Source organism: Melitaea cinxia, chromosome 3, assembly GCF_905220565.1.
Source record: "Melitaea cinxia chromosome 3, ilMelCinx1.1, whole genome shotgun sequence".
NCBI classification, from domain to species: Eukaryota; Metazoa; Arthropoda; class Insecta; order Lepidoptera; family Nymphalidae; genus Melitaea; species Melitaea cinxia.
In genome coordinates this window covers 949,316-972,580 of record NC_059396.1, presented here as the reverse complement: position 1 = coordinate 972,580, position 23,265 = coordinate 949,316, and the positions used below count along the sequence as shown (strand labels likewise).

Sequence of the window (23,265 nt, the reverse complement as noted above, 5' to 3'; positions counted from 1 at the left end):
CACAAAATTAGCGTTGCATCGATTTTCTGATCACAAAAATTTCAATGTTTACTGTTACATTAGTTCGGACATCGTACATTAATCGAGTTCTTCTTTAAGTACGTTCAACACATCTCTCCGCCTTCACTAGTAAATAAAAGTAATAATTATCACGGAGACATTTATTTCAATAAATATGATTAAATAATCTCGATTTGCTTTACAAAGTTACAATAAGACGTGAAATTTTAAAACATATTTGTACAAGATTAGGGTGTTTTATAATAATTTTGAACCAATATCACATAGCTTCAGAACGCTCTTTTCATTGAAAATATTGAAATGTCAAAACTTGTGTTGCCACACACCTTGTTTTAAGTTGTTACGAAGTAGGTATTGCGAAACGCGCTTTATAGCCATTTTATAGCATGTTACATTTCATGCATATGAATCAAAATCCAACGCTCACATGAATACAAAGCAATTAAAAAAAAAAACAATTAACCAAGTACAGTTATCGTTTTTTTCCTATAATTATTATTAGAAAAATATACTACAATCTTTTAACTGCTGCACATGACATGACACTTGACTTTTAGGTCAGCTGACATACTTCTGTAATTTTGACATTAGACGTCAATGGGGCTAGGTTGAAAATAAACAACTGTCAATAAAACAAGAATTTGGTGATGTGTATCATATGTACTTTATATTAATAAATTAAAAAAATATTAATAAGATAATGTCGTTAACATTGTTGTTGGAAAAGTACGACGTTTCCACCGAGGAAGGCCTTCAGAAGGCTTTGAATGAAATTGAAAAAGAAGAGGTAATATAAAACTGCAAACTATTACAAAAATCGGCGGGTCTCGAGAAACAAATTATTTGAGAAAATGTGCTCACAATAAAATCTATTTCATTATTTATTTTTTATATTTACAATAAATTAACTAGACAGCAGGAGGCATTTACTATAATTTTACATTAACTATGTTAAGTATTTAACTATATACTTATCACAGAACTTCTATACTGTAATAAGGAATTTATTTTGGGTAATTAGGCACTTAAGAATTGTTTATTCTACACACTTAAAACTAATATAAACTTTAACTTTAAAGTAATTTTATCAAATATCATTGCACTTTCAATAAATAAAAAATACTTTAATTCTGCAGGCAGAAGTCGACGAAGCCTTGTCTAACGCGTTATCACGGGCTTGTACGCTTGAAGGTCGCTTACGTACCGCCAGTCAGGCCTACACGAAATTGGGTGAAGTAAAAAATGATGCTCAGGTTGCTGCCAGTATGGTTGACAAAACAGCAGCACTGGCGAAGGATGTCAGTGCCAAAGTCCGCCAGTTAGATCTTGCTAGAGTAAGACATATATTTATGACAAATTTCAGCTTTAATTTTTTTTTAATAGTAAAATTAATGCCTTAATATCTTTACTAAAAATTTTCACCTTAAACTTTTTATATTTTAGTCCCGTGTCGCTGAATGCCAAAGAAGAGTTCATGATCTTATAGATCTACGAGTTTGTAGTGCTGGAGTGGAAACTGCCATAAAGGCTCATGATTATGAGACAGGTAAATGAAGTCTGTAATTTTAGAGGTAATTATGTACAATCGAGGAGTGTAATTTAACCCTAACCTATCTAACTTAAGAAGTCCAACGTTTAACGACAGTTTCGTTTAACAAAAAAAAAATAACCCTAACCTATCTAACTTAAAAAGTACAACGTTTAACGACAGTTTCGTTATACAAAAAAAAAAAAATAACCCTAACCTATCCATAAATTACATTCCTCGATTGTACATAATATCCATTTTAGATCAAGTAGTTATGTCAAAAAGATTTGAAACTTCACTAACTACATTAAAATATATACCTAGTAATTTTTCCTTAAAATGAAAAAAACTATCATGACATGTGATAAAATAAACAAATGAGAACAGTAAAAGAAAAATGCACAAAAAGCAGGCCTTATATCTCAACAGCAATTTCTTCCTGGCAACTATAGGATTAAAATTTGAAATTTTTTTTTGATACAGTGATATAATTTCTTTTCAAGTACAATAAAACTAATTTCAACAAAAAAAGCTTAAAATAATAACTGTAACATCATATAAATATGACTGATGGGTATGGGTCGCTTCTTCTAGAAATAGACCTCAGCTAATTTCATCACACTGCACACACTCACTACTAGACACGACCATGACTAGTCAGTAGTGGATTTAGTTATGCATAATTGTGTGGTATAGCGGCAGGTCACGTGGCTCGTTTCCTGAGTATGGAGCCGGGATCTGTAGCGGCAGCGCGCGCCAGAGGTGTTGCAGACCCAAGGCGAGACATGGATGCTGCTGCTAATACACTACGAGATCATCTTGTACGCAAGTGAGTAGTTCAATTTCATTGGGCCTTTCTTGGTTCTGGGTTAGGTTTTTCGTTGGTTCTTTTATGCTACTGTAACTTTTATAGGCAAATTATTCGAATTTATCAATAAACGTATTTATCGCTGATAGAGCCGAAAAAATATACTGTTATTATTTCCTGAATCCAAAATTCTAGTTGACTAAATATTGAAATTGAATTTACTCGTCCATCTAAGGCTGTGTGTTGCATATTGGACATTATTCTTCGTACTAGGCTATGCTGGCTCATACTGAGCCATCGCAGCGCATACTGACACATCTGGGCTCATATTGTGGCATCTCGGCTCATTATCTCATTTCATACTGAGACATCTCGGTTCATACTGAGATATCTCAGTTCATACTGACACATCTCGGTTCATACTGAGATATCTCAGTTCATACTGAGACATCTCGGTTCATACAAAGACATCTCGGTTCATACTAAGGCATCGTGTAGAACAGAAGCATGTCACCTTTTCTTTGTATTATATGTTATTGTATTGTATGTATAGTGTTAGTATAGTACAGTAGTAGTTATGGTAGGTAAAGAAAACACGTCTGTTTCGCTCGAGTTTCTCCACTTTATTAATACAAGATGCTCGCTGCTCGATACATCGATTTAATGCTGACTAAAGACTATACAATATACTTACACACTACATTATAAAATATTTCGTAGATTTGAAGAAGCATCAAAAAGGGAAGATGACGCCGCTGTTGAACGTTTGTTCAAACTGTTCCCGCAGATCGGGCGCGCGGGAGAGGGGGTCGATCTATACTCCAAGTACTTGGCGTCTCAGGTTTGTATACTTTTGAGTAAAATACTATCATACTTTCGCAGTGAGTAACTGTTACGATGACTGTACGCTAGTGATTGTCGACCATTTTCGTGTGCCATCAATTGTGACGCCAAATTTTAATAATGTAAATGATAACAATTGCAATGATTTTTTAAGTACCTTCTATTTTTGTTTTGCGTCCAATGGTTCTAGTGTGGTAGTTTACAGCCTAAAACCAAAAGTTTTGAAGTAAAACTTCTTTAAGGACGCTTTGACTTGGAGAGTTAGCTGGTAAATGCGTGTCGAGAGCACTACGAAAAGTGTGATCAGGTGAGGCGAACGGAAGTCGAGAGGGAGATCTAAGTTAGTGAAAATAGAAAGAGAGAGCTACGTTTCGTATATTATACTGTAGTAGCAAGAGAGAGAGGTACGAGCACACTTTTTTTTTCTCTTTTTCCCTTATAGTCAGTTACCTTTCGTATATAAGACACAGTGCAGGCCTGTTACTAAAGAAGTTTTACTTCAGTCGTGTTGTCTACACTCGTGTCGTGTCGTGTCGTGCACACTCGTTTTTCCTTCCCGTCAGCTGGAGGGGGCAGTCCGACGCGCGGGAGTGGTGGAGCGCGGCGGCGAGGCGGGCGCGTTCGCGGCGGCGCTCACCCGCGTGCTGGAGGCCGGCGCCGCGCACGTGGAGCGCGCGCGCCTGCTGCTGGCCGCGCACCCGCCGGCGCACGCGCTGCTGCCGCGCGCGCTGGCGCTGCTGCAGCCCAGGGTGAGTGGGTGGTGCAGCGCGGCGGCAGGCGGGCGCTCACCCGCGCGCTGGCGCTCCTGCAGCCCAGGGTGAGTGGGTGGTGCAGCGCGGCGGCAGGCGGGCGCTCACCCGCGCGCTGGCGCTCCTGCAGCCCAGGGTGAGTGGGTGGTGCAGCGCTGTGGCAGTCGGGCGCTCACCCGCGCTGGATGCGGCGCCGCGCATGCCTGCGCAGACGCCATTGCCAAGGCCACTTGCGCACTTACAGTCCAAGATGCGTAAGACTAATTTACAAAAATCGACCTCAAGCTTAGCGGTCTTAGGGCGGAGTTCACCGACTATCATTTAACCAATGTTTAAGTAATCAGCCGATGAATTCCTAAACATCGGTTATGCACCCGGTAAAGTATTCACTGTTCACCACGAATATTTTAACCGTGGTTACTAAATCAGGCAATCACCATACGCTCAGAGTGTTTGAACCACTAATGAATGAATGCTATAAGTCTACTCATTAGGGAAGTCACATAGTTTTATTTAGTCGACATGAGTTTTGGTGCCATCTATAGTTAGTAGCATAAAATAAAACGCTTTCAACTTGAGAAGTTCGAGAACGCATTGGAAACTGTAACATTAGCATGTAGTGTCCAATTTGGATGGGTAATAACGGCACGGCGCTGTCATTGTCAATTTTTTTTATTATTTCTTTGCACGTGTTAACATTCTCTGTGTTGATTATTACTTTGTTCTGTTGTGAGTGTTTTATTTTTAAATTACGGTTTACTTGAAAAATGGCAGCATTAATAAAGAGAACCAACCGATTTTTCAAACGATGATTTTGACAAACGGAATCTAGTTTTAAATGAGGAATCATTGTATTCTTCGTAATAATTACGACGCATTTGAAACAGGTACTCTAGGTCTCCTTGTTTTGGTCTCTATATTTTCTAGATTTTCAAGAAGGCCTAAAGTCTTGATAGTTATCAATTAATACATTGAAAATGAACACTGACTGCGTGTTTATCTCTTACCAAAAACATTCAACAAATAACGAAATGTTGCAACTGTTGTAAAGTCACAGCAGAATCTGTTGAGCAGATGTCCGAATATGGCATTGATGGACGGTTAAACAATGCTGTAGAGTTCGGTTATAGTAATCGGCTGTTTAAGGGCTGTAAACACTGGTTAACATATGGTGAACAGTAAAAATGATTTAATCAGTTGTTTAATCGATAAACAGCCGTTTTAAAAGTCGGTGAACTCCGCCCTTAGTGGCATATCCACCAATCATCAACTTATGCTAACGATTGCAAGTTAGATTCCCGCTAATAGTTACTTTATTTAAATCTCGCCAAGGTTGTGAATACTTAGTAAACGAGATCACGAAGTGTTCTGGCCATTTATAAATAAGTGAACAGCTAGTGCGACTCGTAGCACAAAAAGCTGGTGACGGCTGAGCCGATAACGATACACGGCACCGTGACCAGGTGTGCGCGGGCGCGCGGCGAGTGTGCGGCGGCTTACTGGGCGCGCGCGCCGGCCCGCCGCCGGGTGACCCGCGCGCCGCGGAGCCGGCGCTGGCCGAGCTGGCGCTGGCGCACGCGCGCCTGCAGCTCTACTGCGCCTTCCTGAGGAAGCGCCCCGAGGTGAGGCCCGCCGCCACCCTACCACTGACGTCATTAGTGTCTCATTCGTGTCCATCCACCCATCCAGTATTTGCGACCTCTCTGGTCTGGTCTGGATCAAATACTAGCTGACCCCGCGAACGTTGTTTTGCAATGTATTTTATTAACCCTAACTTAACCTACTTAACTTAGACCTATGGAAAATAGATTGTTCTTTAGTTTAAGGTTCAATTTCGTGTAGCAGAACGGTTTGTATAATTTGACGAATAAAACACGTGTTCACTCCTTGATAATTTATTTGAAACTGACTTTAAACATTTATTTCAAATAGTGTTGGACATAGACATTGGCCGATTCTCAGTCTTACCCAATATGTACACAAAATTTTATAAGAATCGGTCCAGCCGTTTCGGATGAGTATTGTGACTAACATTGTGACACGAGAATTTATATATAAGATTTATTTCCGGTCTGGTTGTTACTTCTTGTAGATCTACCCACCGTGCCTCGGAGAACACGCTAAGACATCGGTGACGGATGTTACCATGTACTCTTGATAACGATCGTTGTTCGTTGTAGTGAATATATCCGCCAATCCGCAGTGGAACAGCGTGGTAGATTAAGCTGTAATCCTTCTTCTACATGGGGAAAGATTATGCCCAGCTGTTGGATATTACGGGCTAAAGCGTAGTATTGGCGCGCGTATGGAGTAATTTTACGACTCTTTAGAAAGATTAAAGATTTTCTGTTTCAGTTCTCATTTTTACAAATTAAATACGACAATCTACACCGAAATTTCAATTTTTAGTTTATTGTTCAATCAGGAGAAAGCAGTACCAAAAGGGCCAAGATAGTATAAAAAAATTAAAATGGAGACTGGCTTTAGTTTACATTTTGACTATCTACTCGAGTTTCTTCTTCTTCTTTACTTCGGGTTTTCCCTGAGCGCTATAATCATGGGGTTTTCAAGCGTCGAGTGTATAGACATCTTTTCTCTTAAGGCTGGTAACCCACCCACAACTCCTCTTATGTTGCAAATGTCCATGGGCGGCGGTCGCCATTCAACATGAGATGGCTTCGTCTGTTTCGTTTGCCCCCGTTGTTATAAAAAAAAATACTTCAATAATTAGTTTAGTGTAACTATAAAATAATATATTGGATCAAAATCATATATCGTATTAAAATTACTCTGTTTCTCTAGCTGACAACGAATTTAACCGAAGCTGAAAAGGAAAAATGCTTAGCAGAAATTGAGAAGATAATTTCAGAGTGTGAAATTACGAGGGTCGCTCAAGATGTTTTGAGCCAATATTTGACGCTGGAAAGGTAATATACTAATACTTTATGAATTGATAGTAAAATTTAGTTGAGAGATGGTCCTTTATAAAATTTTATTTTTTCAGATACTTCTTAGAAGAGAGCGTGAATAAAGCGCTGAAGCTTTCCAGTGCGCAGTCCGGAGCCACAACATCCAGCCTGGTAGATGACGTTTTCTACATTGCGAGAAAGGTTATCAGGTATGATTTTGCTTGTATGGCCTTGTGAGAAGAATTCCTGGGATATTTATACAAGTTTGTACCAACTTACCGTTCTGTCCAGTCGTATTTTTCTCGCATTACTAGCTCCTTGGTTTTATTTTTTAAGTTCATCTCTTACGGCAGTTTTTATCTGTTCAATCTGAATGAAATCTTATCTATGTCTAGGCGTTTTTGATTGTTTTACTTTTAGTTTTGTTTATGTAAGTTTATGATAAGTGTTAAAGTTCAATTTGCTGATGACACTGTAGTTAGTGAAGTAGCTGCTTCTGTTTGGTGAGAACTAATTCTGCTTTTTTTGTTATTTTGTAATTAAAAAAAAATTACCATTTTATCCCCATTTCTACTCCTACCATTACTGCACTACATATTGTTCTAGTACTGAATACTCTTCTTGGTGCCTAAATTCAATTTGTCCATTACAGTCTTACATGACTCTGAAGTTTTATGGCTTAGTTTAGATTAAAGTAGATGTATCAATGGTTTCTGGGTTCGATTGCTCGGTAGATGAGTACACTTGTACAATGGACCAAGAATCTTTGAATCCAGATAGTTTAAGATTTACTTGTGAAATGCCCTTCGAATTTTCCACAAATTCTTATATGTACTTTGATATGTGTTTTTTTAATAGTAAATCCAACTTCATATTGATTAAGAGTATCGCCTGTTTGGTAAAACAGGTAATCTGGATAAGATGTAATTCATTCACCCAACGTCATCTCATCTCATTTTCTTCATTTCTAATACCCTTAACCCCTTCTTTTTAGACAGTTTTTTCTTAGTTTTGTTTTCCGTTTAATGATTGCTATTATTTATCGTTTTTCATCATTTCATAATATCACAGTCTACTGCTGCACACAGGTCTCCACAAATTCACGCCAAAAATAGCACGAACTTATGTGTTTTGCCCATAGTCACCACGCTGGGCAGGCGGGTTGGTGACCGCAGGGCTGGCTTTGTCGCATCGAAGACGCTGCTGCCCATCTTCGGCCTGTGTATTTCAAAGCTAGGAGTTGGATGGTTAACCCGCCATCGGTCGGCTTTATAAGTTCCAAGGTGGTAGCGGAACTGTGTTATCCCTTAGTCACCTCTTATGACACCCACGGGAAGAGAGGGGGTGGCTATATTCTTTACTACCGTAGTCACACAGGGAATAATCGTTTTTAGTTGAATTTAATCATTGTTGGATTTGGATCACCGTGGCTCGGAGAAAACGTTAAGCTGTCGGTGTCAGTTGTTATCAGACAGCGATCCTTACTGGTATTCGAGAATATGTCCGCCAGTGGAGCGAGGTGAATTAAGCTCCGACCCTTCTCCTTCGTGGAGAGAGAGAGGCTAATGCCCAGCAGTGAGACGCTACAGGCTGAACCGTGATCGCGACGTACGTGTGTGTGGCAGGCGCGGTATCTCGACGGGCAGCGTGGACGGCGCGTGCGCGGCGCTGAACGAGGCGGGCGCGCAGCTGGAGCGCGCGGGCGCCGCGCTGCGCCGCCGCCTCGCCGCGCCGCCGCCCGAGCCGCTGCCGCTGGCGCCGCCCGCCGCGCCCGCGCCGCCCGCCCGCCCGCGCGCGCCCCGCGACGACGCCGAGCGCGCGCTCTACCTGGTCAGTGCGCGCTGGCCTGACTTTTTTTTTCTTTTTGATATCGCAGGGTAACCCATTTACGGGTGATATCCAGGATGCCCGGGTAGGCATTCCTAGACCGTATGTCGGCTTAGCACTTGGGGGTGCACTACCGACCAAAACCCCTGCGGGAGCCTTCAGCCGATTTAATTGGAGGGTCCCGGATCTGCCTCAACTGCAACCGCTGGCCTGACTGCACCAGCGGAACATATCCCGCTGACTGGGAGACTATCTCGATCTTATAGACGATTGCACTTTTCTAATACTGCTCTTAAGGGGTGTTGTGTTCCTAGAGTTAATAAGACGACCACAGCTAGAGGATTGTAGGTAGAATTGGCAATGCACTTGCGATTCTTCAGGTGTCGTAGGAGTCTATATAGCCTACGGTAATCGCTTTCCAAGAGGTGAACCTAGCCTAAAATAGCTTTATTCAAATAGGCTCCAAGAGCATTTTCGAATCGTCATTTAAGAAATTAAAACTAAAAATAAATTATTATTTTTGTAAAAGTGAAGCTACCTCCGATTCGGAATGTAGATTCTGCACAGAAGAATCGGCAAGAAACACCGCAGTTGCTCTTTTGCAAACCTACTTATATAAAAAAAAAGTGTTTATAAGACGTGACACAATAGGCGCTGACAAACGAAGCGGAGACCGGCGCGGAGTGGGCGGAGGCGCTGGCGGAGCAGGCCGTGCGCGAGGCGGAGGTGCTGTGGCGCGGCGCGGCGGGGGCGGGGCCGGGGGCGGGGGCGGGGCCGGGCGCGGGGGCGGGGCGCGCCAAGCTGCGCTCGTGCGCCGCGGGGCTGGGCGCGGCGGCCGGCGCCTTCCGGGCCGCGCGCGACCTGGCGCTGGCGGCGCTGCGGGCCGCGCTGCTGCCAGCGCTGGCCGCCTGGGCGCACGCGCTCGTCGACCCCGGCGCCGACGGCGGTGAGTCGCCGGCGTGCCTAGGAAACCTGGAGGTGGTCGAATTGCTAACGAGAAGTCACATATACTTTTAACTGTGTTCAATTTTCTCGTCGACCCCGGCGCCGACGGCGGTAAGTCGCTGGTGTGCCTAGCCATTGCGCGCCTAGGAAACCTGGAGGTGGTCGAATCGCTAACGAGAAGTATACCTTTAAAAAGTTCTCGTCTCAATCGTCACATATTCTTTTAACTGTGTTAAATTTTTACATACCAAAACGCACGGGTGCTGAAACAAAAAATACAAACCATATTCTAGACCGTATCTATCGATGTGTTTAAGAGTTCGTTGTAGATTGTACTTACGCTTCAGCCTGTAAAATCCTACTACTTGCATAGGCTTCTTTCCCCATGTTGGGGAAGGAAGGAAGATTGTACTACGCAAAGTTTTATGACAGCACCGTTGTCGAGCGTTACGTGTACGACGCACGAGCGAATGGGTCAGAGATCCAGTCGCTGAGGGAAGCCATGATTCAGCATCTGAACTTGGGACAAGCTTGGATAAAGCTGTCTCTGATTGGGGTGACGCAAACCTGGTCAAATTCAACGCCTCTAAGACCCAGGCGTGTTTCTTTTTGGCAAAGCAACCTTTCCACCTGAATCCCTCTTTCCAAGGTGTGCCCGTGCCCATAACCAGCCACCTAGAGCTTCCTGGTGTTACTTTGTCATCCACCCCCAATTTTAGCTCATACATAGAGGCAAAGACTCAAACAGCTGCAAAAAAAACTGGGCGTCCTCTCGAAGGTACTACGTAAGACAGTACTTTACTCCGGAACAGCTTCTAAATTTATATCAAGCGCAAGTTCGTCATGCATGGAGTACTGCTCTCATATTTGGGATGGCTCAACCAAATACCAGCTGGAGCTTCTTGAGTCAATTGAGAGACGAGCCAAGAGGCTCATCGGTGGTGATGCACTGGTCGCCGCAAAGCTGCAAAGTTTGCACCATCGGTGTAGTGTGGCCGGATTGTCGGTTTTTTATCGAATACACTTCGGAGAGTATGCACAGGAACTCCATGACCTGATTTCCCCTCCCCCTTCCATCATCGTACAACCAGATGCGCTGTGTTACGCCACCCTTATATGGTTGACGTTCCCACTATACAGACTAAGCGATTCGCTAGTACATTCTTAATGCTTACGGCCAAAGAATGGAACTCTCTACCAGCGTCTATGTTTCCGGAAAACTATAACCTGGGGATCTTTAAATCGCGAGTGAATATGTTACTTCTGGGTAAGCGTGCTCCATCCTAGACCGCATTTTTACTTATCACCAGGTGAAATTGTGGTCCAAAGCAAGCCTATCATTGTATAAAAAAAAGTTAGTTTGCAGCGATTAATATCTAAAAAATAAATAAACTACTATTGATATCATTGATTAATCGAATAAAAAGTACAGGTTCTAGTATCAAGCCCAGAGAGATTCTAGATTCTCATAGATACAAATAAAAAAAAAAAAACAACAACTACAGGATAAAGCTAGTTTATGGCGATAAAAGTAGAAAATCGAAAGATCCTATCATTATCTTTTCGTAAACAGAATTACGCCTGGTTTCTAAAACGTTTCTCAAAGTATAGATCTACTAAACGGCTGTTAGATTTAACATAGCTGTCAAATCAATTTGAGTTGCTGAAACTTCATTCACAGCAAAATTAACTTATCTTCTATTAGTTGGATTTGACAGTCGGTTTGTAACCTGTGGTCATATTTGTGATGTATCAAAACCTACAGAAACTGTTAGTTGTGATGTTATTTATTACATCTGATAATACTGATACATCTAATAAAGCATAATATAAACACCTAAGGAAGATACAACAAAAAAAGAAAATAGTTCCTAAAAACAATAACTGACTAGCCCGTTGGTGCAGTTTGTAGTGGACCTGCTTCCTGTTCCGTGGGTTGCAGGCTCGATTCCTGCCTGAGTCTGGGTGTAATATTTGTATTTATGTATGTATTATTTCTATGTATATTTATCAAAAAAAAATAGTTATAACAGTCTGCTGTTAACAAGCACTAAGTTGCTTACCATAGGAACAGATGATCGTGTGTATGTTATAAGATAGTTATTTATATATTTATTATTCAAATGACTGTTACAAGAAGTAGACTTTTATAAAAAAAACATATATTACATTTATAACACTTGGTTGTAAATATGTTTTACATACCCTTAAAGAAACAAAATGTAGTTTCACGTAGATAATAATTGTTTTCCTTAAGTTAATTCGTCGATATACACCGATTAGTTGACCGAGTATTTGATAGACGATTGATCAATGATTATGATGATTATTCGTATTTTAGAAACCCAAAATGGTGATTTGAAAAATTTGACAGTTATGTCAACTGAAAAGATGATCAAATTAAGTAGTTTAACCGTGCTTTTAGCAACTTATTTCATACTTAACAAGAGATTTGAAAGATGATTTGTTGATTTCTGCGTTGATCAGCCTTTCGGAAACTGGGCGTTAGTCAGACAAGTCAGACCTCCCTGAAGTTCGAATTTTGTCAATCTTGTTCCAGATATAAATTAATAAATAAATAAATAATACTTACTTGTACGCGTAATATTGGAACTCGTTTTTGCTAAGTCTTCATATATACGTACTTCACAAAATGTCACACACTAACCCGCTGAGTTGTTAACCTGCTTGGTTAACAGAGGAGTTGGAAGAGGAGGCGGACGCGCTCCCGACCGCCCTGGACGGGCTGGCGGACGCGGCGCGCGCGGCGCTGCCCGGCTGCGCGGACGCGCTGCTGGCGGACCTGCTGGCCGAGCTGCTGGCGCGCGCGGAGGACGCGCTGCTGCGGAACCGCTACGACAGGGTGAACACTCTACTCGTGTTCGAACTTATTGGTTGCATTAATGTTGTTAATTGTGCACAGTTCGTTGAAATTAAAATGAGACATCTAAAAACTGTCAACCCGTCACTTATAATAAATCACGTGCTATACTCCAGCGCGGCGGTCTGTGCGTTGAGAGGCGCGCGCGGCGGCTGGCGGCCTGGGCGGGCGGGAACGCGCCCGCCGCGAGGGAGAGGGTGGGCGCGCTGGCCGCGTGTGGCGCGCTGCTGGCACTGGAGAGGCTGGCGCACGTCGGCGAGGCGCTGCCGCCCGCCCTACTGCCCCCCGCCCGCGTGCGGGACGTACTCGCGCGCAGGTCAGTGCCCCGCCCGCTCACCTCTCTCCGCACTATCTCACACTACACTGTCCTCTAACGCTGGAGAGGCTGGCGCACGTCGGCGAGGCGCTGCCGCCCGCCCTACTGCCCCCCGCCCGCGTGCGGGACGTACTCGCGCGCAGGTCAGTGCCCCGCCCGCTCACCTCTCTCCGCACTATCTCACACTACACTGTCCTCTAACGCTGGAGAGGCTGGCGCACGTCGGCGAGGCGCTGCCGCCCGCCCTACTGCCCCCCGCCCGCGTGCGGGACGTACTCGCGCGCAGGTCAGTGCCCCGCCCGCTCACCTCTCTCCGCACTATCTCACACTACACTGTCCTCTAACGCTGGAGAGGCTGGCGCACGTCGGCGAGGCGCTGCCGCCCGCCCTACTGCCCCCCGCCCGCGTGCGGGACGTACTCGCGCGCAGGTCAGTGCCCCGCCCGCTCACCTCTCTCCGCACTATCTCACACTACACTGTCCTCTAACGCTGGAGAGGCTGGCGCACGTCGGCGAGGCGCTGCCGCCCGCCCTACTGCCCCCCGCCCGCGTGCGGGACGTACTCGCGCGCAGGTCAGTGCCCCGCCCGCTCACCTCTCTCCGCACTATCTCACACTACACTGTCCTCTAACGCTGGAGAGGCTGGCGCACGTCGGCGAGGCGCTGCCGCCCGCCCTACTGCCCCCCGCCCGCGTGCGGGACGTACTCGCGCGCAGGTCAGTGCCCCGCCCGCTCACCTCTCTCCGCACTATCTCACACTACACTGTCCTCTAACGCTGGAGAGGCTGGCGCACGTCGGCGAGGCGCTGCCGCCCGCCCTACTGCCCCCCGCCCGCGTGCGGGACGTACTCGCGCGCAGGTCAGTGCCCCGCCCGCTCACCTCTCTCCGCACTATCTCACACTACACTGTCCTCTAACGCTGGAGAGGCTGGCGCACGTCGGCGAGGCGCTGCCGCCCGCCCTACTGCCCCCCGCCCGCGTGCGGGACGTACTCGCGCGCAGGTCAGTGCCCCGCCCGCTCACCTCTCTCCGCACTATCTCACACTACACTGTCCTCTAACGCTGGAGAGGCTGGCGCACGTCGGCGAGGCGCTGCCGCCCGCCCTACTGCCCCCCGCCCGCGTGCGGGACGTACTCGCGCGCAGGTCAGTGCCCCGCCCGCTCACCTCTCTCCGCACTATCTCACACTACACTGTCCTCTAACGCTGGAGAGGCTGGCGCACGTCGGCGAGGCGCTGCCGCCCGCCCTACTGCCCCCCGCCCGCGTGCGAGACGTACTCGCGCGCAGGTCAGTGCCCCGCCCGCTCACCTCTCTCCGCACTATCTCACACTACACTGTCCTCTAACGTTGGAGAGGCTGGCGCACGTCGGTACTCATCAAAACGTGGCAGAAATTCGAAAAAACAACTGTCAGTGTCAAATTGTGAATGTTATCACAACTTGATAAACTCTCCGAGTTATTACCTCTCATCAGTCCGTCTATTGCAGACGATTTAGACAGTGTCAGACAGACACTGTCGCCTAGGACACGCAGGAAAACGCAGAATTGCCTAAGCTCTGCACCACCCTCTCGACCTCACAGGCTAGGCTCACAGGAACGACAAGTCGATACGTGTGGAGCCAGTTCGGCTGCAGGAGTCTTTCGCATTTTAGAGCTATGTCACGAATGCTTGACGGAGACTCCATTCTGGGCTTCAAATGAAGTTTTCCTTCTCCAGGACTCTGATGATTTTGAGCCAAGTTTATTCCTCGGTCGCCTTTTACGACCCCCACGGGAAGAAAGGGGATGGTGCTATTCTACTCAGCCGACACCACATGGCACTTTCGTCAAAAACGCAACGATAAATTCACGGGAATCCATGTTGAATTAAGTTTTACTCCAATCCATGCGAAATATTTACTCACAACCCCTACAGCTGCATTTTTTATCATGCCGCCATATTGCGAGCACACAGCGCTCAAATATGCGTTCCACTTATAAAATTCGCCTACAACGCCCGCGTTAGTGGAACGGCAATTTCAACAGTCGTGGTCGATGGCGTTGCTTGCCTTAAGTAGAACGTAGCCAATGTCGTCTCACACTACATTACCATCTAACTTTTCACTATCGTCAGACACTGAATATACTACAGTATTAATTTAGATTTAACTTATTTAAATTTCTTTAATTTCAAATACAACTTAATATATTTGACATTGATAATTTTAGTTATTGAAAAATTGCAACTAGATTACATTAAATATTTTTGATTTTAAGTGGAACATCAAATTATATAATTATGTTAATTTTAAGTTTTTTATTACTTTAAGCAATAAATCTGTCTGGATTAAACATACACACCAGTAGGTATTTGTAACTATAACTTTATTTTTTGTTTACAATTTATTTCAATAAGTTTAGTTCCTCGATGACGCCTAGATGGCGTTGGTAGATTTATTTAAATTTCTGAATCACGCAAGCACTACATCAACATGTTAATATGTAATCGCTTTCAAGTAAACGATAAAAGTGTGTTATAAGAAAAAAAGTGTTTTATTTCATCGTAATCAGCCTACCAGACTGTTGTTCATGGTTCTTCGAGTCGGATAGGCAAGGCGTGTTTTTGTGTTATTGCTGCGTCAGTGGTACAGTAGTACCACTAGCTTCGTCACTACTGGCAGTGGATTGCTGTCCAGAACATCCCTACAGCGAGGTGCCACGTGCGGCGCCGAGGCAGTGGAGGAGCCGGGTGTCTACAACCCGGAGGAGAGACGGACGGGAAGCGGCAAGCAGCGGTGAGGTTGCGGAGTGCTAGAGGGCGCCACAGGTGCATTATAGCGAAGATAAGTGAGTGTGTGCGGTGATATATTGTGAGTACATTTTTAAATATTATAATAGAAGAAATTAACTTGAAAATTGAACCTTATTTCAAAGATTAGTTGAACTTAAAAAATTGAAGATAGTGAATTATACAGTAACTTAGAAGAATATCAATAATTTAAGACTTGTAATAGTTTTAAGTAAATATTGGTCGAAACGGGGAACCTATGCCCGATTTTAGTTAAAATTTAAAGTTAAAAAGACTTGTAAAATTTTGCTCATCTGTTTCTTGGACTTAGAAAAATTGGATCATAAAAATTTGGACAAAAATAATTTAGTTGTATAGAGTTGGTGTTCTGTTTTATATTTGATACTACTCTTTTATATTTACCTATAAGTGATTAAATTGTTAAACTAAAAAATTTAAAATGGAGTCGTTTAATGATCTGCAGGAAGACATAAGGACTAAAATGCTAAAAGTTAAGACTAATTTTAAAAAGTCTCCTAAGGATCGTTTGACGGTTGCTTATATTGAAACCAGGCTAGATAACTTGGAACAACAGTGGACTTTGTTTACAGACACTCATGCTAAAATTATAAGCCAGGTTAAGCGAGCTGATTTGTATAGTTCAGATTATCACAAAAATAGTGTGTATGATGATGTAGAAGAATTATATGTTCAATTCAAAACTGAGTTAAAAGAAATGTTATATAAATTAAAATCGCCTGAGTTAGAAGTAAAGTTAAGTTCAAATAGTCAAGGTGAGAGTTCAGCAAGACGTTTCAAGTTGCCTGAAATTAAAATACCTACCTTTTCCGGTAAGTACACGGAGTGGCAGACATTCAGAGATTTGTTTTTAGGGCTTGTGCATGAAAACAAGTCACTGGATGATGCCCAAAGATTTTATTATTTAAGGGGACATTTAACCGGGGAAGCCGAACAACTGTTACGCAATATTAAGGTGACGTCGGATAGTTATCAAGTTGCCTGGGAGAAATTAGATAGTATGTACAATAATAAAAGGTTTTTGGCGAACGGCATCTTGAAGCGTCTACTAAGTCAAAAAAGTTTGGTGTCTGAATCAGCATCGGAAATTAAAAACTTAATTTGTACAACTTCAGATTGTTTAGACTCAATAAAAAATATTGGTGTGGATGTTTCATCTTGGGATATCCTGATTATCCACATTATAAGCGCTAAATTAGATAAGGACACGCGAAAAGCATGGGAGTTAAAGGTATCTTCAGATCCGAGTGACGAATTACCCACGTTTCAAGATTTTTCCAATTTTTTAATAGGGCGTTTTAGAGGTCTAGAAAATATCGATTTTAAGGTACATCACAGTGAGAAAAAATTTACTAAATCTTTTCACGTGGTTAAAAATAAACCGATTGTATCGTGTGCGTATTGCAATGCGGATCATAAGATAACTACGTGCAAAAGATTTGGGAAAGAAAGTAATGAGAAACGCCGTGAGTTCGTGTTAGATAAAAACTTATGTTTTATTTGTTTAAATAGCAACCATTCCGCTAAACTATGTAAAAATATTGTCCGATGCCAGGTGTGTAAACGTCGACATCATTCTTTATTACATCCCAGTGGTGATTCTGGTTCTGGTAGTGCTGAAGTTGGGGCGATTCATCAATCAACCTCGTCGACCAGTCGAAGGTCAACGGATGAGGATACTGCCGCAAGCAGTGATAAGTTATCTGTTCAAGCAGAAGGTTTAGATAAACCACTTGTGTCTTGTTTTTCGACAGGAAACTGTTCTAAAACAGTTTTATTAACTACAGCTGTGGTGCAAGCTGAGTCGAAGGACGGGACTTATTTCCCAGTTAGGGCTTTATTGGATCAGGGGTCGCAAGGTTCTTTTATTACCGAGGCTATGGTGCAGCGCTTAGGTTTAAAAAGGCTTGCGGTCAAAAACACCATAGTTGGTGTAGGGGGAGATAAAAGTGTGACTTCCAAGTCCACAGTCAAAATCAATTTAAGGTCGAGAGTTGATCCTAGGTTTCAAGTGAAGGTTAATGCGTATGTCTTGAAGTCGGTTACGTCTCTTCTCCCAGTTGCGAAGGCAACTAGGGTAGAATGGGAAAACCTGACTCTGGATGATCTGGCTGATCCCGAGTATCACACGCCTAATAAGATTGATATCTTATTAGGTGCGGAGATATTCAGTCAGATTATTCAAGAAGGCATTAAAAGAAACCTCAACGGATCTCTCTTGGCGCAGGATACTGCTTTTGGTTGGATAATATCTGGCGTCTGTGAGGTAGAGAGCACGTCAAATATCCATTCTCACATAACTGTGATGCATTCATATCTGGAACTGGACAATATGTTGAAGAGGTTCTGGGAACTTGAAGCCGAACCACCTGTAACAAAAAGAATGCTCACAGATGAGGAAATTAAATGTGAGAAATTATTTAAGGATACTACGAAACGGGACGGAGATGGTCGGTTCATCGTAAAACTGCCGTTTCGTACGGCTAACCCGGACTGCATGCGTGGTGAGTTCAGGAAAATAGCTGAAAAAAGATTGAGAAATTTAGAATTTAAATTGCAAAAGAACATCAGGTTAAAAGAGGATTACATACAAGTTATAAGGGAGTATTTAAACTTAAATCATATGGTAAAAGTTACAGATAAAGATAAATTTACGGAAAAAGCTATTTACTTACCACACCACGCAGTAGTCCGGGAAGATAAGGATACTACTAAAGTCCGAGTAGTGTTTGATGCCTCCTGTAAGGGAAGCAATGGGAAGTCATTAAATGATGATTTATTGATCGGACCGCCACTGCAAGCCGAACTACGTCATATAATTATGCGCTGGAGACAATATAAGATATGTTTGGTGGCGGATGTGGTGAAAATGTACCGACAAGTGCTGGTAAATCGGGAAGATACTCCATTTCAGAGGATTCTTTGGAGAGATAGTCCTGAAAAGGAGCTTCAAGAGTTTGAATTACTTACCGTGACCTTTGGCACCGCATGTGCTCCATATTTAGCTGTGCGGTCACTGCAAGAGTTAGCCTATAAGGAGTGTCAGAATAAGCCAGAAATCGCTAAAATTATTTTGAATGATTTTTACATGGATGATGTGATGACCGGAAGTGAAACCCTAGAAGATGCTTATAAAATATATAAAGAATTAACCGAAGTGTTAGCGAAAGGAGGGTTTCCGTTGCAGAAATGGAAAAGCAATTCTAAGGAAATATTAGCTAAAATATGGAAAGCAAAGGGTAATAAGGATGAGGAATTAAGGATTAAGGTAGATGATACAACTAAAATATTAGGACTTACCTGGGATCAGCGTGGTGACTTCTTCCGGTACTCTGTAGATCTTGCACCGCAGGAGGAACCTGTAACAAAAAGGAAAATCATATCTGATATATCCCGATTATTTGATCCACTCGGATGGTTAGCTCCTTGTATTATAGCAGCAAAAATACTCATACAAAAGCTTTGGTTAGCTGGTATTGGGTGGGATGAGCCAGTTCCTACTAATTTAATAATTGAATGGAATACTTACCGTAAAAATTTAACTGCCTTACAGAATATTAAAATTCCACGATGGATACACACATGTAATAAATATAAGCGCGAGTTGTACGGGTTTGCTGACGCTTCGAAGGTGGCTTATGCGGCTGTCGTGTATCTGCGAGTTGTAGATGAAGTGGGAAATGTGTATGTCTCGTTAGTTACATCTAAAACAAAAGTAGCTCCCATAAAGCAGGTGTCTATCCCTAGACTTGAGCTTTGTGGGGCCGTACTCTTGGCTAAATTGATGATTGAGGTAGCTGAAGTCATGAATGTTGAAAGAAATCAGTTACATGCATTCACTGACAGTGAAGTAGTTTTAGCCTGGCTTGACAATCACCCAAGTCGATGGAAGACCTTCGTGGCTAACCGAGTTTCTGAAATTCTACAGATTTTGGATACACATCATTGGTCCCATGTAACCACTAAGAAGAATCCTGCCGATTGTGCATCACGAGGTATTTCCCCGACGGAACTATCAGAAATGGCTATATGGTTTGAAGGGCCAGAGTTTCTAAAAAATAAGGTGATTAGGTGTACAAAACCAAAACACCTGGTTACAAATCTTGAGCAAGTTAAAGTTCACACAGCGGTCGTTGACACAACTTTGTGGCAAAGGTTTTCTTCATTCTCGAAGCTTGTTCGTGTGGTCGCCTATTGTCGTCGTTGGTTAAGGTTAAGAAAAGGTTCAAGTAGCATGCCAAGTTTAGGAGCATTGGAGCGACAGGAAATTGAGGATGCGGTAAAGGTCTGTATTAAAAAATGTCAAGAAGAAGGGTTCTGGGAAGAATTGGAAGGATTTCGAAAACACGGAATAATAAATAAAAAAAAGAAAAAGTTAAAGTCATTAAATATATTTTTAGATTCAGAAGGTATAATTAGAGTCGGCGGCCGACTAGAAATGTCTTCGCTGTCATTTAACGAGAAATATCCGATTCTCATACCTAAAGAATCTTTTTTGAGTGGACTCTTAATTGCTGATGCTCATCAAAAAACCCTACACGGAGGCCCACAACTCATGATTACCTATTTGAGATCGAAGTATTGGATTATGGGTGCGAAGTCTCTCATTAAAAAATATTATCGTAGCTGTGTAACTTGTACGCGTTACTCAAGCCGATCCACATCTCAACTCATGGGTCAGTTACCTTCCGCGCGTGTTAACCCGAATAAGCCCTTTCTTATAAGCGGAGTCGATTACGCGGGGCCTATTAATATAAGAATTTCAAAAGGTAGGGGTAACAAGTCGTATAAAGGATATATTGCTCTGTTTATTTGCATGTCGACCAGAGCCGTCCATCTTGAAGCTGTTAGCGAGCTGTCCACTCAAGGGTTTATAGCCGCTTTTAAAAGGTTTGTTGCAAGACGAGGTAGGTGTGCAGAGCTATACAGCGATAACGGCACAAATTTTGTAGGCGCTGCTCGACAGTTACTGTGTCTGTTCAACGAAGAGAAAACTAATTTTAAACCTGAACTGGCAGAGTACCTCGCGACCAATGGAACCCAGTGGAATTTTATTCCTCCTCGCGCTCCAAATTTCGGTGGACTATGGGAGGCAGGAATAAAGTCCACAAAGTTCCACCTCAAACGAGTAGTTGGAAACTCTACGTTGACGTATGAGGAGATGGCCACAGTGTTATCTCAAATAGAGGCATGTCTGAATTCGAGGCCATTGTCTCGTGTAGAGGATCAAGGCGAGGTCATAGTTTTGACCCCTGGTCATTTCCTGGTGGGTGAACCACTCATAGTTGTTCCTGATGCAAATTATGAGTCGTCAAATATGTATACTTTGCGAAGGTGGCAATTCCACCAGCGAATGATGCAGGACTTTTGGCGTCGATGGTCCCAGGATTACCTTCATCAGTTCCTTCAAAGGCATAAATGGGAATATCAGAACCCAGAACCATCACTGGGTGATGTAGTTTTAGTCAAGGAGGACGATCTACCCCCGGCGCGATGGTTGCTAGGTAAAATCGAGCAAAAACATCCGGGACCCGATAATATCACGCGGGTAGTCACAATACGTACCAAAAATTCTTTAATTAAAAGACCTACTTCTAAGGTAGCAATTTTACCTGTAACTAAATAAGTTATTAGTCGAAAGATTCTTTACAATTTGGACTGTTGCATGGTGGGCGGTTTGAAGGACATTTCGCATAATGTCCTTGGTGGGCGGTATGTCCGGATTAAACATACACACCAGTAGGTATTTGTAACTATAACTTTATTTTTTGTTTACAATTTATTTCAATAAGTTTAGTTCCTCGATGACGCCTAGATGGCGTTGGTAGATTTATTTAAATTTCTGAATCACGCAAGCACTACATCAACATGTTAATATGTAATCGCTTTCAAGTAAACGATAAAAGTGTGTTATAAGAAAAAAAGTGTTTTATTTCATCGTAATCAGCCTACCAGACTGTTGTTCAAAATCATACTTATGATCCTCCAAAATACGATTATTATTTCGCCCATAATCATTTACGAATTTGGTAAACATCAATTTTATATGTAAAAAATTACTTATTTAATCAAAATATTCTTTTCTATTCCAGAACGGACTTCAAACTTGAAGACATTAAGCGACTAAAGCTGTAGAAATGTCAATAATTTTATTTAAAAAACTCGATATATATTGTATATCTATATTGTAAACATTGTGGCAATAAATATGTAGTAACCTAAAAATTGTTTTATTATCTGTTAGTATAATAATATTTTTGGACCCATCGTTACGAGCAGTGTTGTCTATAATATTTTGTAAGACGCTACTTCTGTCATTGAAATAAAACACATCCAGAAATATTTTGCTCAAATGAAAGGCAGCCCGACTGGGGAATTACCTGCAATAGACGTACAGTATCTCAAAATAATTACAAAAATTTGGGTACGTTAGACTGCCTTTTCACTTTTATATTCTAAATATCTGAGTCAAATTCCAAATTTGACTATATTTTCTACAATTATACTACTATTCTATTCTTTACAATTTGCAAAAAAAAAGTAGGAATAATAATAAATAAAAGATAAAAATTGTATTAATCGTTTATTCAATTACAAATTTTGTGTTTATTAAAAAATGCAAGTTGCTATTGTGTAAGTTAATTAATATTGAAATGTATTCAAAATATTTTTTATTACTTTTACAATTGCATGTAACAATTTTCAATATAAATCATAAGTTAATACAGTGTAAATATGTTATTGTTGTCTTAAAAAATAACTCATTATTTTGATATAAATTGTCACATTATATTACATAGCACGAGTAATAAGGATATAAAAAATATTGGAGGCAATTTTCCTGCAAATTTGTTGTATGATTAATGATTACAGCAAGCATAGTTTATCTTTCAAATATAATTACATTAATATCTATAAAATACTTAATTAATAAAACAATAAAACACGTTATATTAATGAATAGGCATAACAAATATTGAACACAAGTACCTAGGATACATTTGTATAGATACTGTAAATGATTAATTGTAAATTATTTATAAGTTCGGTTGAAAATATACCTTTGATTCGCCTTTTTATTGAAAATTTTGTACTGGCTGTGCAACGCGATTTCGTGATCAATACAATTTTTTTCAAAAATGATCTGTACTAAAGAAAATCGTACTACGTGACATTCAAACATAACAGTTAAACTTAATTCTATTTATTCAAAAAAATCAAGCAATAAAAATAAAATCTTAAAATATTTATGTGCTTATAATGAATGTGCAAAACTTAAAAATATATAATTAATAACAATACGGAAGTATTTGATAAGTGTTTTTTTTTTTTTTGCTATTAATAATTTACCCCTTATATTATTATGATAGCATTACGTTCAATTTAAAAAATTTAAGGTGGCTTTTTTTCACATTTGAATAAATTCAAACCTAGATTACTTGTTCCAATTATTATTATTAACTAAATCTACACAACAATGCAATTATTCAGTGTTAAAATATAAGCAACAATAATTTTTATCAATAAATCAAAAACTTCATATTCTTTTTTAATCTCTTACAAAATACTATTCACACACACACACACACACAGGTACATAATAATCGTTGTTCAATTAAAATTTAACATTAG

The 23,265-nt window shown here is 41.7% G+C and overlaps 2 protein-coding genes across 2 annotated transcripts; both read left to right on the top strand.

Annotated features, from left to right (window-relative positions):
- The first annotated feature begins 606 nt into the window (after positions 1–606).
- Positions 607–21,858, top strand: LOC123669680 (conserved oligomeric Golgi complex subunit 4). Its single transcript, XM_045603271.1, has 14 exons — positions 607–808; positions 1,158–1,355; positions 1,465–1,567; positions 2,246–2,378; positions 3,078–3,198; positions 3,764–3,949; positions 5,413–5,571; positions 6,752–6,876; positions 6,954–7,067; positions 8,484–8,688; positions 9,337–9,631; positions 12,330–12,493; positions 12,628–12,827; positions 21,726–21,858. The coding sequence occupies exons 1-14, from the start codon at positions 722–724 to the stop codon at positions 21,766–21,768; spliced, it is 2,133 nt and encodes a 710-aa protein (XP_045459227.1). The 5' UTR covers positions 607–721; the 3' UTR covers positions 21,769–21,858.
- On the top strand, positions 18,466–21,557 carry LOC123669270. Its single transcript, XM_045602881.1, has 2 exons — positions 18,466–19,589; positions 21,015–21,557. The coding sequence occupies exons 1-2, from the start codon at positions 18,503–18,505 to the stop codon at positions 21,257–21,259; spliced, it is 1,332 nt and encodes a 443-aa protein (XP_045458837.1). The 5' UTR covers positions 18,466–18,502; the 3' UTR covers positions 21,260–21,557.
- Positions 21,859–23,265: the final 1,407 nt, after the last annotated feature.

Excerpts from the sequence above, each read along its gene's own strand:
- LOC123669680 (XM_045603271.1), top strand. The coding sequence starts at position 722 with ATGTCGTTAACATTGTTGTTGGAAAAGTACGACGTTTCCACCGAGGAA. Across the intron at positions 9,632-12,329 it reads CGACCCCGGCGCCGACGGCG|AGGAGTTGGAAGAGGAGGCG; the intron begins GTGAGTCGCCGG and ends CTTGGTTAACAG. Across the intron at positions 12,828-21,725 it reads CGGGACGTACTCGCGCGCAG|AACGGACTTCAAACTTGAAG; the intron begins GTCAGTGCCCCG and ends TTTCTATTCCAG.
- LOC123669270 (XM_045602881.1), top strand. The coding sequence starts at position 18,503 with ATGTACCGACAAGTGCTGGTAAATCGGGAAGATACTCCATTTCAGAGG. Across the intron at positions 19,590-21,014 it reads TACACATCATTGGTCCCATG|CCCAGGATTACCTTCATCAG; the intron begins TAACCACTAAGA and ends GGCGTCGATGGT.